Consider the following 17,404-nt stretch of genomic DNA (forward strand, 5'->3'; position numbering starts at 1 on the left):
GCAACTTTTTCACGCAGAGGGTGGTACGTGTATGGAATGATCTGCCAGAGGATGTGGTGGAGGCTGGTACAATTGCAACATTTAAGAGGCATTTGGATCGGTATATGAATAGGAAGGGTTTGGAGGGATATGGGCCGGGTGCTGGCAGGTGGGACTAGATTGGGTTGGGATATCTGGTCGCATGGACGGATTGGACCGAAGGGGTCTGTTTCCATGCTGTACATCTCTATGACTCTCTACAAATCTATATTCAAATATAGCAGCTAATTGCACACAGCAGGGTCCTACAAATGTAAGTGAAGTGACTAGCCCAGTGCTTCCCAAACCTTTTCTCTCACTGTGACCACACTGTAAGGGTTGAAAATTGTTGCAGCCCTCATGGATAAGTCCTCATGGTGAGAGTAGAGTAAGGGGAGCTCTGAAAGGAGTTGGAAACACAACCACTCTAACTTGGTCAGAGCCCCATGATTTCCATTGGTAGCTCAGAGCTCGGCACCCCAAAGTTTCAACTCATGATCCCTTTGGGATCCCGATCTCACTTTGGAAAATTCTGGACTAACCAGTTAACCAAAGTTCTTTTGTGGTTCTTCTTGAGGGAAAACTGTTGGAGAGAATTACCTGCCTTCTTCAGATAGCCATTTTGGGACTTTCACCATCTGCAGACAAGAGAGATCTTTTCTTAGTTTATCTCATGTGAACCAAAGGGGTCAGTTAGTACATTACATTAGAACCTGGGGAATAGATGTGGGCATTCTAAATCAAGTCTCTGGTGGATATAATTACAACTTGTAATTCAGCACAAGTTGGAGCGAAGTTAGCAGTTTGATAGCTCAATTGGGCAATGGAAACACTGTGATACCACAAGGACAATAAAGACAGACAATAATCCTGGGGTGAAAACAGATGCCAGATGCAGATTAGAATGATGCTATGGCTCTGTCCTGGAAGTGGCTGATGTTGACACAATAGGAGGATATTACTTTCCATCACTTCAAAGGAATCTAACGCGTGTCAATGATGGTAATTCTTGAATTGAATAAATCTGGTTCTTTTCACTTATTTGAAGGTTAGTTGGGCACAGCAAAGTTATCGACTGAATGGTATTTATTTTATCTGTTCAATGACACATCTTTTTAACCATTGAAAAGTCAGTGAGATTTTGCTTCCTTTATTCTAATTATTGCCACTCTGTCCTGATAGTGCCGGGTCTCTTTAAGGGGCACAGTTTCACAGGCATCAGTTCCTCTAAGTGCCTATTTATGTGCAAGTGAATGTGTCCCTGGTGGTATATTAGCCATGTCGCTGGACTAATAATCGGAGCCCATCAGGTCTGGCAGCATCTGTAGAGGAAAACTGACTTAACATTTCGAAACCAGTGACATTCATCAGAAAGGGAAAGTGTGGTATTTATGTTGATGACAGATTGTGGTGGAAGAAAGCATAGTGAATACAGTACATTAAAACAGAGCCAAGAGAGAGAGAAAAAAGGGATAGGCAAACAAAGAGATAGCTGATGATAAGTTGAGAGAGAGAGAGAGTGAGAGAGATAAATGCTAAAACAAAGATTGATGAAGAAACTCAGCAGATTTGGCAGCATCCGATGAGAGAGAAACAGAGTTAACATGCCGAGACCAGAGAGCCTCCAGTTCTGAAGAAGAGTTACTAGACTCAAAACACTCCTTTCTGTCCACAGATGCTGCTTAGACCTGCTGAGTTTATCTAGCAATTTCTGTTTTTGTTTTCGATCTCCAACATCTGCAGTTTTTTTTGTTTCATTGTATATTTACTCACAAAGAGTTTGAATATTTGAAAATAGGTTGTCTGTGTTGGGAACAATCCATACAATACAAGACCTAGGGTTGTGGGCAACTGGCAACACAGTAATGTAGTTAACACTGAACCAGCCTATGACATGGCCAAGCCATCATTTCAAGGGAAATCAGGAATGGACAATTGAAGACTTTACCAGTGACACACCAACATCCCATGAAAAGGATTTTAAAATGCAATTACTTGCAAAAGATTATTGTATTGGCGAACAAGAGAAGAAGGAATCCAAGTTGATATTTCCTCTTTCTATTTAGTTCAGTTGTTTTGAGACTAATTGTACTAATTCTCCTGGCTGGATAGCAGTGCAAGAACTTTACATGTATATCGATTCACTGTCACACTTAGTAAGCCATCAGGGAAGCCAGGTTTTGTTGAATTTTTCAGGTTTTTCTAGATGTATGAATAGGTATTTTATTTTACAATGTGCTGAGTGTTCTCCTTTCTAGGGGATTGCCTCCTTGATCTTCCACAGAAGCCCCTGCATGTACCTGAGGAGCTTCCAGGCCAGAACTATGATGCTGTTCGTCAGTGCAAGCTGGCTTTTGGGCAAGAGTACACAGTGTGTCCAGGAATGGATGTCTGTTCCCGCCTGTGGTGCGCTGTTATTCGACAGGGGCAAATGGTGTGCATGACCAAGAAGCTTCCTGCCGTAGAGGGAACACCATGTGGAAAGGGGAGGATCTGTCTCCATGGCAAGTGTGTGGACAAAACCAAACGGAGGCATTACTCGGTGAGTGGGAAGTCCAGAGGTTACACCATTGATTAGACAATGTGTGTGTGTGTGCGCGCGCGCGCGTGTGTATCGTGTGTCTGTGCCTCTGTGTGCTATAGTTCATATGTCTGCATGTGTCTGTATGTTGATGTGTTAGCATGTGTCTCATGTCATGTGTGTCTATTTGTTTGTGCAAGTCTCTGAGTGTGTGTTTGTGTCCTCGTGTGTTGTGTGTCATGGGTGTGTAGTTGTGTCCATATGTCTGTGTGTGTCTCTGTGTGCCATATGTTCATATGTCTGCATGTGTCTGTATGTCGATGTGTTGGCGTGTGTCTCATGTCACGTGTGTCTGTGTGTGTGTGAACATTTGTGGGTGTGAGTCTGTGTGTGTGTTTGTGTCCATATATGTGTGTGTGTGTGTGTGCATGCACACGCGTGTGTCTATCTCTTTGTCTGTCTGTCTATGTGTGTAAGTCTGTCTGTGCCTGTGTGTGTGCATGTTTGTAGTGAAGATATAATCAGATGTAACCACGAGGTGTTCCATAGTTGAATAGACTGCTAACTCTGGCTGTCTGGGCTCAAATATCAAAAATGCATTTATGTGGTTTTGGGTGTTTATAAAGACAAGTTTCCACCTTGAGAAGAGGAAATGAGAAGCAACACGGAATGATTGGTATGGAGAGATTCCCACATTAGCCTCAAAGTTGCCATTGTGCTGAATTTAGTTTAACTTCTATTAAAATATATATATACATGATATTCTGACGTTTGAGGGGTTGAAGGCACATATTTGAGGCACCGATTATCCAAGCAGCTGGTACCATTCCAGTGCCAGTCTGGAACTGAAAATGCAGCGAACAAAGATTCTGGTGCCCCATTCCAATGGAAATAAAACTAGTAAGTTACAGAACAACGTGCTGTTCCATTCCAATGTCGTAACGCAAAAGCTATTTTCCCACAGATCCCTTTTGATGCCGGCTGCCAAACAGCAGTGGGTTTTCTCCTGTTCCTGAGGATAAAACAAAATGTCATCTGAATAGTTTAATAGAGAAACATTGGCAAATTCTCAGTTCACAGTCCAGATGATGCCTGACCCTGTGGCTATCAGATCAGGTTCAGTATCTTGAGGCCATGAATTTGCACCATGGTTGACTTGTAAGTGCGACTGGTTGGACTCAAATCTCTTGTTCCATAGTAGGTAGCAGAGGTTCGCAAAGATGAACGTGTTACTATCTATCCTATGATATAATTTCAGGACCTCCAAGCAGAATTGGGTCGATTCATTGAGTTCCAAGTGATTGCATTTTTAAAATGTTGGATTTTTTTAGGTCTAGCACCCCCTATGGTTCAGTGGATGAATTAATTAGGTGAAAAAGGAAGGGAAGCGTCAAGCTAGGTTTTCTAAGCATGTTTAACCTTATTAAAAACAAATTGGGCTCAACTGAAATGCTCTTCCCTTAGAAATAGACAGCCAATGTCTAAATATGCATGAAAAATTCCATGGGCCAAGGTACTGGGAACTGGGAACCACTGGCTTTGGGCCAGGAGCATTAGAATTGAACTTGAGTTCGACAATGCGGAGAACAAGGTAAAAACCATGTGTCCTGAGAGAAGTGAACTCCATATTGCAGTGTCTCTCATTAAGTGGTCACACTGGCTGTTGGTAAAACCATCCACACATCTTGTGCCAGCAAAGTTGAAAATTCTTGAATTCTTGCTGACATATTGTTAACTCCTCCAAGTGCAAACGACTTTCTATGATTTACATTTGTTGCTGATTGAATTACAGGCTTCGGCTCATGGAAACTGGGGGTCATGGGGTTCCTGGGGAGAGTGTTCCCGGACGTGTGGCGGGGGTGTGCAGTTCTCCCGTCGACATTGCAACAACCCTGCCCCCAGAAATAACGGCAAATACTGCGTGGGGAAACGTGCCATCCATCGATCCTGCAACGTGACACCCTGCCCACAAACTGGTATGTCTATCCTATAATTCCTCTTCTTCTTCTTGGACATGAAAATATGCCAATCATGGATAACGCTTTGGCTTGGTTTGCTCTCCTTCCCTTGCATTTCCCGAGGGCCTCGCCCAACAGGGTTAAAAAGCTGAAGTCAGATTTCTGCATCTCACCCAAGTAGCCTTTCTCAATGCTTTATATCTTACTACCTGTGGGTGATTTGATGATCAAAGATTGAACCCTTTCTAACAAAGTGGTGTGATCAAACACAGGAACCTGGACTTGTTTGCAACCTCTCTCCCCTCCCCACCCCTACATACATACCACACCCCACACTTTCCAGCCAAGGGGCATTGAGGACTATTAGGCTGCCTTGTTGTTAAAAAGATGATTCAAATTACCAAAACGCAAGCATTGAATTTGGGACTTTTTGGTCTGCATGCCCATCATTGGTGATGCCAGTAGCCTTTCGACCAGCTGACAAGAATCTTAATAACAAATATTCCTATTGAAGCATAAAAAATTACAATCAAACATTGAGAATATTGAAGAAACTCAGCAGGTCTGATAGCATCTGTGGAGAGAGGAACTGAGTTAATATTCCAACTCTGGTGCCACTTTTCTTCAGAAGGAAAAGGCCTAGGAAATTGCTTTTTTACATTTCCTTGGAAACCCTCAGCAATCCAAGGAGCCATATTGATTGGCAGGAATTTCCTGTGAAGTGCTCACTGTGCCACCTCATTTTCTGGAAGTACTGTGCAAACCCCTTTGGTTTCTGGGAGATTTCCCAGCAGTTGGAGGAACTTAGTCCTGGAGGTACTCTGAGCCAGTCCTGGCCATTGTCCGCAAGGAAGGGGAAAGAAAATACATGTAAACCATTTCATCTGACTTGTCTTTTTAAGTTTTACTGGCAGGCCACTTGCAAGATAGTTGAATTATCTCACCAATTCTTTCTTTATGTTCATTCATGGGAAGTGGGCATCACATAATTACCCAGAAGGCAGTTGAGAGTCAACCACATTGTAGTGGGTCTGGAGTAGGCCAGACCTGGTGAAGATGGCAGATTTCCTTCCCTAAAGGACATTAGTGAGCCAGATGGGCTTTTCCTGACAATCAACAATGGTTTCGTATTCATCATGAGACTCTTTCAAATTCCACCATTTGCCATGATGGGATTTTAACGTGGGTCCCCAGAACATTAGCAGAGTTTCTGGATTAATAGTCTTGTGATAATACTAAAAATGTAGGTAAAGGATTTCTAACTGTATTCATTAGACATTCCAAAATGGTGGTAGGAGCAACCAATCCACCCTCTACATTCCCATGGTTTTATGGCAGAAATCTAGATACCATGGAATAGCCAACTGGATTAAAAATCTTGAGAAGTAACACCATATTGAATGGGAACAGAATATAATGAAGTTTTCAATCTTATAACATCTGTAATTGGAAATAGTTAGAGGTGAGCAGTGCATAAAGTGGTTGGGATAAGCCTGGGCCTGGCAAGTATTAAATGATGGATTTCAGACTTGGCAAGCTGATCTCACCAAACGGAATCTGACCATTGGACTGTATGGAAGAAAAACAAAAGTACATCAAAGTTTTCAAAATGCTGTCTTTAAATATGAGCTAAATAGTTATCAGAACTGACCTTCTGAATAAATTTACATTTGCAAATAAGTTAAATTACAATGTACTTTGAAGATCTTCACAGCATAAGGAGAAGTGAATGATGGATTTGCTCATTTCAGAGCCCTGAAACTTGTTTGCACTTTTTCAAGCTTTATTGGTGGCTCGTGTTTTGAGTCTGCCGTCAGAGCCTATTGGTCTTGGCATCTTACCATGTAGTGTCTGATTGTAAAATGCCAGAAAAGTGATTTTTTTTTCCAGCCTACTGTTTACATGACCGTACTTTAAATTCTGGTTGTTTAGTCAAAAGAAAATTGCATTTCCAAAACAGTGGAAAATATTAAAATTCTTACTGCGTCTACAAAGCAGTGAGTTGGAAGAATACCACACAGTGAGTGTGTGAGACATCATGAAGCCAATTTATTCATGGCACTCCAACGAGCGAATTATGTGTGGAATGAAGTGCATCAGGATAGCAAGGGAGCTCAGTACATTTAAAAGCAAGTTCAAATACTGGCAGTTATTGGAAAATTTATTATGCAATGGAAAAATAAGGGCAGGAGGGAAAGTTAATACTCAGGAGAGCACACAGATAGTAGAAGAAGCTCAGTTATTGGAGAGGAGGGGAGTATAACGTTAGAAAGTTCAAATGGTTTAAATGTTAGGTATAGAATCATTGAATCCTTACAGTGTGGAAGCAAGCCATTCAGCCCATCGAGTCCACACCAACCCTCCGAACAGCATCCCACCCCAACTCTGTAAGCCAGCATTTCACACAGCTAACCCACCTTGCCTGCACCCTATGGGCAATTTATAATGGCCAATCCATCTATTCTGCACATCTTTGGACTGTGGGAAGAAACTAGTGCATCCAGAGGACACCCACGCAGATGTGGGGAGAATGTGCAAACACCACATAGACAGACACCTGAGGATGGAACCAGGTCTCTGGCACTGTGAGGCAGCAGTGCTAACCACTGAGCCACTGTTCCACCCTGAAACCATTATCAAAGAGAAGGCAATCAGGTTAGAAGGAGAACAATCTTGAGGGGCTGCATAAAGGTAGCAGACATCAGCAGTATTAAAAATGAAGGTGAAAATGAGTCCAGTATCTGAAAATTGGATTCAGGTTCAGTGAAGAAGATTAGGTAGTGATTCCAATATCAGTGGAGTGGATACGGTTACAAGGAGGAGACTATAATTGAAACAGAGAAGGTGAGACTAGGTCAAGCTTAATACCAAGCCAAGAGAGAGAAGCAATTATTGCCTGAGGCAGTTTGGCAAAATAGGAAGAGCACTAGAAAAACCTTCTTCATTGTTTCCAAGTAGACTATTGTTAGCCTTACTCCACTGGACGTTTTTCATCAGAGTGTAGGAGGTTGAGGGTGAACTGAAGGATTGATAAAATCATGAGGGATATAGATATGGGGAATGGCAGGTGTCTTATCTCTAGGACAAGGGATTTCAAGGCTGGGGGCATATTTTTAAGATGAGAGAAGAAAGATTTACAAAAGACATGAGGGGCAGTTTATTTCCACAGAGAGTGGTTCATGTGTGGAATGAACCTGCAGAGGAAGTGGTGAATGCCTGTACACAGTTACAACATTTAAAATACATTTGTATAAGTACTTAAATAAGAAACGTTTAGAGGGATATGGGCCAAGCGCAGGCAGGTGGGACTGGTTTAGTTTGGGATGGTGGTCGGCATGGATTGGTTGGACAGAAGTGTCTGTTTCCCTGCTCTATGACTCCAAGACTCTAGTCATTTCTCCCTATTTTACCTCACACCACTGTAGTTGCTGCTGCAGTTTGTGAAAAACATTTGGTTAGCTTGTATAGCATTTTTATTTAAAGGTGAACTGCTCTGTCATAATGAATAAAACTAATAAATCCAACACATAATTTTTTTAAAATCCTTTGATTCAAACAGGCAAATCTTTTCGTCATGAGCAATGTGAAGCACGGAATGGGTACCAGACTGATGCCAAAGGAGTCAAGACGTTTGTGGAATGGGTTCCAAAGTACGCTGGCGTGATCCCTGCAGATGTGTGTAAATTGACCTGTCGAGCAAAGGGAACAGGATATTATGTTGTGTTTTCTCAGAAGGTAAATATGTGAAGTTGGGATCATGACAAACTTTTTCCGTTCTGTTGTCAAGTTAAATGCAGCCTGAGTGTACGCCTGTGTCCGAGAATTCGATTTACATGAAAGCAATAACCAAAGGCAGCTTAAAAAAAAGCTGTCGAAATACAAGCCCCATGAAGGTAATTTTAAAAATACATACATGAAGCTGAAGTGCTTCACCTGGCCCCAGTAAGACCAGCTTAGACCATATCCACTAAACATCTAAGACCATAAGTGGCCTCAGCACTGGCTCCTTCAGCCACTGGTGATTTCCCCCTCTCTCCTGATCAGACAGGAAAGTGATGAACACAATCAGATAAACCATGAGCTTATTGAATGTGGAACAGGCTCATATAACCTTTTGTTCCTTATATTTCCTGTGTTCTTCAAAAGTGTTTGGCATAATCTCAGCCCACCAGCGGAAATCTCGCACTAAACCTCCATACAAGGCACTGGTGAATGCAGAGAAGAATCATGGGATGGTTATAAGCCAGTCTACGTGGTGGGTCCATGCCAGCTCTATGCAGAAGAAACTCAGCTAGTGCCATTTTTCTGTCCTTTCCCACAGCACTCTCTTCAAATGCTTGTCCAGTTCCTTCTTAATGCTCTGAATGAACCTTCCCTGAGCCTCTGCATTCCTGACCATTCACAATGTGACACAAGTTTTCTTTATGCTGCCATTGTTTCTATTGTCAATCACTTTAAATCAGTGTTCTCCAATTCTCGACCCATCCTCCAAATCTCTCTGTCCACTGCACATCCTGATTTTAGACCTGTTTACCAAATCTGCTCTCAACTTTCTCTTTTGGAAATGGAAATTGATGTGCAATCATTTGGCTGGGAATTAACATGCAAAATGACAGGAAGTTTTCTCATTTTACACTGTGCAGCAGAATTGCATATCTGTTTTATAAAGAGGTCATTTAACAAGAGGGTTCTATTCCTTGGCACTGCTATTTCGTATCTTTATAAACACAAAACTTCATTTTGTTCTTAAATATTCTTGAAGTAAAAGTTTTATTGAGACAGAATATGGACTAACTTAAGGGGCTGCCACGGACCGATAGGGAATCTATTTTACCACACGTCCTATGTGGAATTTAGAGTCCAAAATGGTGTTAATGTGTTAATGTTTTCGCTCTTTTCACCTGTAATTGAAGAAAGCATTTGTGGCTTAGCATTTTGCCAATGATTTTAGCAATTCCAATGTATCACTGCCATTTATTTAAAGTTTCTCGGGACGGTTAGCATGCGCTTTGTTGAAAATAGGTTTGACACATTCCCTCCCCACCCAATGTGAAATACTGATTTGTAACCACAAGTCAGATGACGTGCCCAAAATCAATACTAACTCTCAGTGTTTTTGTAGACCTTTATCCTTCTTGGCTTCCTTATTTGCTATTAGTGTCAAATAAATAAGGATGGAGAGAAGAGGGACTACAAATGAGTATGGATCAGAACCGATTGCTGGTTTAACTGAATACTCATAAAATGAGCAAGTAAGAAACCAGCTTAAATACAAGGCAGGGCAAGAAAATACCTTGAAGAGTCGCTAAGCTGTCTGCTTCTGAGAAGCCAGTTGCCTTCTTTGCTGCATAACAATTGCCTTTACCACTTTGTAGGGAAGGCTTCAAGAAATAGTTTGTCTGTCAGATGATCCTTCCCTCAGTGAAGCTCTCTCCATCACAGTTTTTCCAATATCCTGTAACTATTACTGTAGTTACTGCTGCTTTCAACTTTACTTGCTGTTGCATTCGAATTTACAAATACCTCAGTCTGATGTTTGAGTGAGATCACTGATTGATGGCTCTGTTTGAGCTATAAAGGCGAGAGTGGCCAAGATAAAGCTGCTGCACTCTTGCATCTGTTGTTTTAGTGCCAGGATTGGCACTGTGTGATGGCCACCTGCCCATCTTTCTCCCGCTTACATCAAACTCCAGTCTAAAATTGGGGTGAACAATTCCACAAATTCTTTGTCCACCTTCACTGTGTTGATATCAAAACTTATTGCAGTCTCTATTTTACTTTTCCTCAGCCTCAAAACTCCTTCCAACTCTCAGTCTTTTTGGTGCAAAGAACAGGTTTTAAAATCCAAATATTGATCACTGAGTCATTGTTTTTTGATTTAGCTCCTTTTCACTGCTACACTTTGCAATCAGAGTGCCATTCTACACAACTCACATCTTAGTCCTTTACGTAGACTTCACATCAGCAAGTGCAAAGCATCTACTTTATTCACAGCTATAGCATGTGGAGATCTCTACTGATGGCCCAACTCTCTTACAGAAAATAATTCATACACCTGGCCCTTTTGACCCAGAGTCTTTCTTCTGTGGCCAAATAATATTTATTCAGCTTTACAGGACAGCAGACGTTAGGTTTATGTCATAGATATGGTCAATAGTCACATATCAACTGAGTGAAGACATTAACTGAGAGTCCTAGAATTAGAATTTAAAAACAAAATACCTTATAATGTGTAGCAAAATGCAATGTAAAGCTCCCTTATCTAATGAAGAAGACTGCTTGATATGATCAGTCAGTCTTTTGGATATATGGCCTACATATGTGGTATTATACATGTCAAACATATTAATGGATGCTTTGTCCATGGCAACACCACTAACAGTCACTTTCTAACTAATTAGCAGTCTCCATGCAGTATAAATGTTGGTATTTCTCTTGAATTGGTATTCTTGCAAAGTATGCTAATGAGAAGCTTTGACAAAGTGGGACATTTTTCAGCATTTCTCAAGTTGTGAACTCCCCAACAACTATTCATGACCAGAAAGCTAGAAACTTCCTTTCTTGAATTCTGTTTTACTTTGTTTCCAGGTAACAGATGGCACGGAATGTCAGCCGTACAGCAATTCGGTATGTGTGCGGGGACGCTGTGTCAGGACTGGCTGTGATGGTATTATTGGCTCCAAGCTGCAGTATGACAAGTGTGGAGTTTGCGGGGGTGATGGTTCCACTTGTGTGAAAGTATCACGAAGTTTTACCAAGAGAAGGTAATTTGAACCAATACATTATGTCAAAATATGAGGTGAATATTAGTGTCAATGATATTTTATGAGCCATCAGTGTGTTTTTCTGTAATATTTTCTTTTTGAAAGCATTAACGTCAATGGCATCTTTCTAAGATCATAGTTTATGGGTTTAGAGGTCAATGATACATGTTATTGCTGGGTACTGGAATACATCGCCAGTTCTATTTTACCTAATTAGATTAGATTACTTACAGTGCGGAAACAGGCCCTTCGGCCCAACAAGTCCACACCGACCCTTCGAAGAGCAACCCACCCAGACCCATTCCCCTACATTTAACACTATGGGCAATTTAGCATGGCCAATTCACCCAACATGCACATCTTTGGACTGTGGGAGGAAACCGGAGCACCCGGAGGAAACCCACACAGACACGGAGGGAATGTGCAAACCCCACACAGACAGTTGCCCGAGGTGGGAATTGAACCCAGGTCTCTGGTGCTGTGAGGCACCAGTGCTAACCACTGTGCCACCGTGGCACCCAATTTTCCTCTTAATTATTTTCAGCATATTTCAATCAGCATCTGCAGATTTCCCATACGCTTTTCAAGCTTGACTTCTTCATTTATGTGCCTAGGTTGTGACAGTTAGCAGTTATTTCACAATGGAATGGGAGATGATTGACCTTGATCTTGTCCTAATCTGATTCACATGTATTTTCCAACTATGCACAAGGCATTACACTCCAAAGCAAAAGATCAAGCTGTCCTTTTTTTCTTTCACTGGAAAATTTACAGAATACTTGTGCTGAAAAACCCCCTTTAAATTTAAAACAGCACTTTATTTAATCGGTACCTTGGCACTGAGTCGATTTGGGAAAATAAGATGGATGGGGAAGGCTATTAACAGGAAGAGACATTAACAATCTGCTCAGTGCCAGTGTGGATCTCCTCCTCAGTGGTTAGTCGAACCAATTGTAACTAGAACAGCTTTTCTTTCTGGGAAAGTAGCCTAAGTTTAACTTCCCAATAGACCCTAAACTCTCTTAAGTTAAGGATGAATGCTTGGATCAGACATCATCAAAAGTGCAGGAAGGTCAGTAGTTAGATGTATTTAAGATAAGTTAATGAGCGGTAATTGTCAAGAAGAGAGGAAATGCTGTTTACAAACCAGTCTCCAAATATTTCAGCCCTGTCCTTGTAGTTTCCTATTGACCTACATTCCTCCAGTTGTATTTCCTTATGTAATAGACACTTCAACTGCTTGCTGGGGTGGACCAGATGGTGTGGCACCAAGATGTACCACAATTGAGAAGGCTGCAAAGTTACTTTATGTCCTGTGCTGAATTCATTGATCTCAGTTAGGGTGACATTGAGATGCCAAATTTAGCCTCACTCATGAAGCTTCAATGAGTTTGCCTGTGACGTGGAGATCCACTTGTAACTGATGACATCTCATTTGTCATAATGTTGGTCTAATTTGACCAATCGGAGCGACCTTATCTCTGATACTGTTCAACGACATTGAAGCAGAAGCTCTGAGCACTTTCTAGAGGCGCATCTTCTAATATTTGAAATCAGGATCTTCTGTTTACTAGGCAGGTGCTTGAGTCCACAAAGCAACAGCATCACTTACTATGGAGGCCAATCTACTAAAACACAAAGCCAGAATTGAGTCCAGTTGCAATAAGTCTTAAGGTCTGCTAACCTGATATCTCACCGTGTGTGCCCGTATATAAACAATGATCACTAGGCCACTGCCAACCTTCCTTGAAATGTCATCATAATCAGCATGTGAGGATTGAGCAGCTTTATGGGATTACTTAATGATTTAAATCGTCAAAGTCACTGGGTGTGTGTGAGCATAGGGGTGCATCTGACTAGTGTTGGGGAACATATCACTGTTTTTAGGAATAAATAACTGTGCTGGGCAGTAAAAGGGTTAAAGGATATTACAGTATCCCAAAGGCATCAGGTTGATCTACAGCAGTTGGTACAAATGTAAAAGCTGAGGGTGCTATTTTGAGAGTCTGCAATGTTAAGGTTGATTAAGGGAAGGGTTAAACACTGTTACACTCTGAGCAAGTCCGCCCTGGTGCACATTGGCCAGTGCAACAGTTTATGGAAAAGACACCTCCTATGGGTTGAATTTAAGGAAATTCCAGTGTTCAGAGGAATGCTATGAAAAATAAATGGCAGCAGTTTCAAACGGGTCTCCGCAGTGTGGCAGACAGACTGATTGAAGCACCCAATCCCTTTCCGCCTGATTTCTAGTTTAAATACAATAATTATTGAGACCACAAGGTCATCAAAGTCGAGTCCAATTCCAGCTTTGCCATGCTCAGATACATAAGATTGAAAATTAAGAGGCTTTCAAGATAGAACCGTACAGATGATAATCTCTCCCGTCTAAATGAATGTCTGTCTAATGCTGTTAGCAATTCTGTTCACAAACACACAATCCAGATGTGCAGCCCTCACAGCTAAAACACCTCACACTGCACAGACAGACTGACTGCCTCACACTGTCTCACAACACATTTAGTGTGTCCAGGTGCAGCTTGTCAGGTCAATGGACTCCCTCACTCTTCACTGGGGCACTCATGTTTGAGATCTTAACCACTAACCTTAGGATCTCGCACTTGTGCAGAACCTGACGGTAATTCCTGACATTTCTCTTGTTCTCCATCAGAGAGGCTACAGTGGGCTCATTACAGTTGTTGGAAGTTTCTTGTTCATTACTTCCATAAGTCATCTATTTGTTTTAAATTAATGCATCTTTTAAAGTAACTGAGATAAAGAACGGCTGGATAGGTTGGACATTTTTCATTAGGGCGTTGAGAGGTGACCTTACAGAGGTTTATAAAATAATGAAGGGTAGATTGAGTTAATGGTAGTTGTCCTTTCCCTAACATGTGAGATTTCAAGACTAGGAGACATATTTTTAGGGTGAGAGGAGAGAGATTTAAAAAGGACATAAGAGGCAGTTTTTTTACACAGAGGGTGGTTCACATGTGGAATGAACTTTCTGAGGAAGTGGTGGACGTATTACAATGTTTAAAAGACATTTAGATAAATAAATGAATAGGAAGGTTTTGGAGGGATATGGGCCAGCAGCAGGCAGGTAGGACTAGTTTAGTTTGGGATTATATTCAGATGGACTGGTTGGACCCAAAGGATCTGTTTCTATGTGTATGACTCCATGTGGTAAGCATTTATGTAGTCATATTGCATGCAGGAGTTGGTAAGTTTGTAGGTTGTATATATTTATAGCTTTAGTTGAGAGCAATTACCATGGATACCAGTAAGTGACACAGCATTGACTGACAGGTTGCTCTAATCAACTATATCTGAACCAAAGCAATTTTCGATTGTATACGTGTGCATCTTACATTGTAGAAAATACCAGAGCCCATGTGCATCGCGCCCCCAACATTTACATCAATATTATTTTGAAAAGAGTATGTTTTGACCAGGTGAGAGGAGATAGGATGGTTATCCTCTTCTCCGACTTTTTGTTTGATTGAAACAAGTTTATTCCTTTTCTTTTGAAAAAGAATATGCTTGCAAGTGCAGAGAGTGTTTTACAGTCTCTGTGCTGTGACCATACACACACACACACGCACACTCTTGCTTTTAAATAGATGCTTAAGCACACTGCAAATAAAGAGCCAAATGTAATGGCTTAACGATTAGATGCTGTCTGGACAAATTCCTTTCATGGCTAGAGTCACATCGTCTAAATGATGTCTAATGTTTTGTCTCCACTTAGTCGAGTTAGATTGTGTGGATGCTTAGCTAACAGCCTAAAATTCATACTTCTTTAAGACAATTACTCCTGGAGAGGCTTTGCCAGTGTGCTGCCTTTGGAATGGAGATGGCACCATGTTGCCAATACTCAGCCATCTTGGATTGTGATTTCAAGACATTGGAATGTGGCTTCAGTTTTTGTTAAAATTCAATTAGAGGCTTCCAACTAATAATTCATAATGTCATTTTTAATAAGGCATGGTTCCACAATAAATAGCAAATCCTGTAGGATATTCCTGTAGAATATACTGTAGAAGAATAACAAACCGTGTATATATTGTCAGGAAACAGAAGTATAAGAGAAATTGTAATGGAATAGTGCATCTAGCTTATGTTACAGCATAACAGACTTTGTGTGTGTTGCATGAGAATAGAAAGATCATGTATGTTTGACAGGAAAATATAATCCCTGTTTTGATTATAGGCCTTGAAATATTGCATTAATTTTAAAAGTAAAGAGAAGATTGTGTATATTACATAGAAATAGTAAACTCTTGGCAAATTATGCAATCACTCTTACATTGCAAACTTCATCTTAATTTTGTTTTGTCCATTTAGTGTGGGTTACAGAGAGGTAACAAGAATCCCTGCAGGAGCAACACACATCAAAGTGCGGCAATACAAGCCAAAGGGTCAGCAGCGGTTCACTGCCTATTTAGCAGTTAAACGGAAGAATGGGGATTACCTCTTCAACGGCAAGTACATGATCTCGACTTCAGAAACGATTGTTGATCTAAATGGCACAGTGCTCAACTACAGCGGGTGGAGCCAGAAGGATGATCAAATGCATTCAATGGGTTATGGACCATTAAAGGAGCCACTGATAATTCAGATACTTGCCACTGATCCTGGGAAACCACTTGACGTGCGCTACAGCTATTTTATTCCTAGGAAACAATTGCCTTCAGCCAATGAAAATGCCATCAAGACTCTGGCTGCACAATCCAACCTTCCCAAGTGGGCAACAGGACCCTGGTTGTCATGTTCCAGAACCTGTGATACTGGCTGGCAGACCCGAACTGTTCAGTGCAAAAACGGATATGGGAAACTGACAAAGGGATGCCGCCTGTCCATGAGACCCTCAGCATTTAAACAATGTTTTCTGAGAAAATGTTAATGCATTACTGTTGAGTAAGAATCTTTTTTATTTTGTCATTTTGTTTGGTGTTGTCTTAATCTAAAATGAAAACATACTTGGAGAAAAGGAGGGAAAGGGTAGCTAGCATGCTTTGGTTTAAAGCAGACACCAATGTCAGTTTGGGAACAATCAAAGCGTGGGCAGAAGATATTTTGTGGACCAAAGAAGTGCACATTGGTATTGCACCCAATGGGAGAGCTTCAGATGCATTGCCCCAGACTAGTGAGAATGGGAAAGCAGAAGATGATACACACCTGCATGTTGCCTACCTCAGATGCATCCCTCAACTGCATGGAAATGAGATCAATGGAGCTACCCTTTCCATGGATACAAGCTGGTGCATTGATTCCACAAATCATTTTGTCCCTCCCAAGGAATCTGACATTCCAACACAAGCCTGCCTTGTGTTGCAATACATTTGTTGCTTTGCTTGCTTGTGGCTGTTCAGTTGGACTCGGTGACTGATTCTAGGGTGTTCAATTGGGATCATGCACAGAGCAGTGCATTCTCACTCACTCATTCACTCCTGTGCACGTGACAGTAAAAGAAACCAGCTGGCTGGTGAGGGAATTTCATGTGTTCAAGAATGGAATGAAGAACAATTGTGCCGATGAGCATGCAGCATTCTGTGGACCCTGGGAGGAACTTGTGCCATGGTGATTGTTAAAGTGTTTAATGATATTATCTCTTTGCAATGATTGAGTGACAGAGCAGACTTGATGGGCCAAATGGCCTAATTTCTGCTCCTATGGTCTAATACCTACAGGAGATAGTTAATACCCCTATTGGACTCTTTCAAGGAATCCTTGATTGAAATATGATATAATTCTACTCAATAATAACAAACCTGATGCAACACAAGAACAAAGAGTAGAATGGCTGTGCTGTTAGGAATTGTATGGTCAAGGGGAAGCTGGTAAAATAATTCTATACAACTCTATATTCCTGATAGATTCAGGGCCAAACTGAATGCCCACAAGAAACTCTAAAAAAAAATTTGAGACTGGGACCTTTCACTAAAGTTCATGTATGTAACCCAGAAATATGGATTTTGTGAATCATTCTAATTAATTATAATATCAAGTTACGACTTTCACTTGGGTGAATATCTGATCAAACGTTAAATCATCTACCCTGACTCTACTTGGTATACTCCTTGTCTGTTGGACTAATATTGCAATAGAGCAAATGGAACCACAGAGAAAAAAACAGGTTTGTG

At 41.2% G+C, this 17,404-nt stretch overlaps 1 protein-coding gene across 1 annotated transcript in view; it reads left to right on the top strand.

Annotated features, from left to right (window-relative positions):
* The window catches only part of LOC122555412 (A disintegrin and metalloproteinase with thrombospondin motifs 5), a 32,343-nt gene extending 16,094 nt beyond the window's left edge, over positions 1-16,249 (top strand). Inside the window, exons 4-8 of the mRNA XM_043701394.1 lie at positions 2,277-2,560; positions 4,332-4,515; positions 8,057-8,232; positions 11,086-11,261; positions 15,606-16,249. Coding sequence (XP_043557329.1) covers positions 2,277-2,560; positions 4,332-4,515; positions 8,057-8,232; positions 11,086-11,261; positions 15,606-16,164 — 1,379 coding nt within the window. The 3' untranslated portion in view covers positions 16,165-16,249. The remainder of the gene's footprint in view (positions 1-2,276; positions 2,561-4,331; positions 4,516-8,056; positions 8,233-11,085; positions 11,262-15,605) is intronic.
* Positions 16,250-17,404: the final 1,155 nt, after the last annotated feature.

Source organism: Chiloscyllium plagiosum, chromosome 12, assembly GCF_004010195.1.
Source record: "Chiloscyllium plagiosum isolate BGI_BamShark_2017 chromosome 12, ASM401019v2, whole genome shotgun sequence".
In the NCBI taxonomy this organism is placed as follows: Eukaryota; Metazoa; Chordata; class Chondrichthyes; order Orectolobiformes; family Hemiscylliidae; genus Chiloscyllium; species Chiloscyllium plagiosum.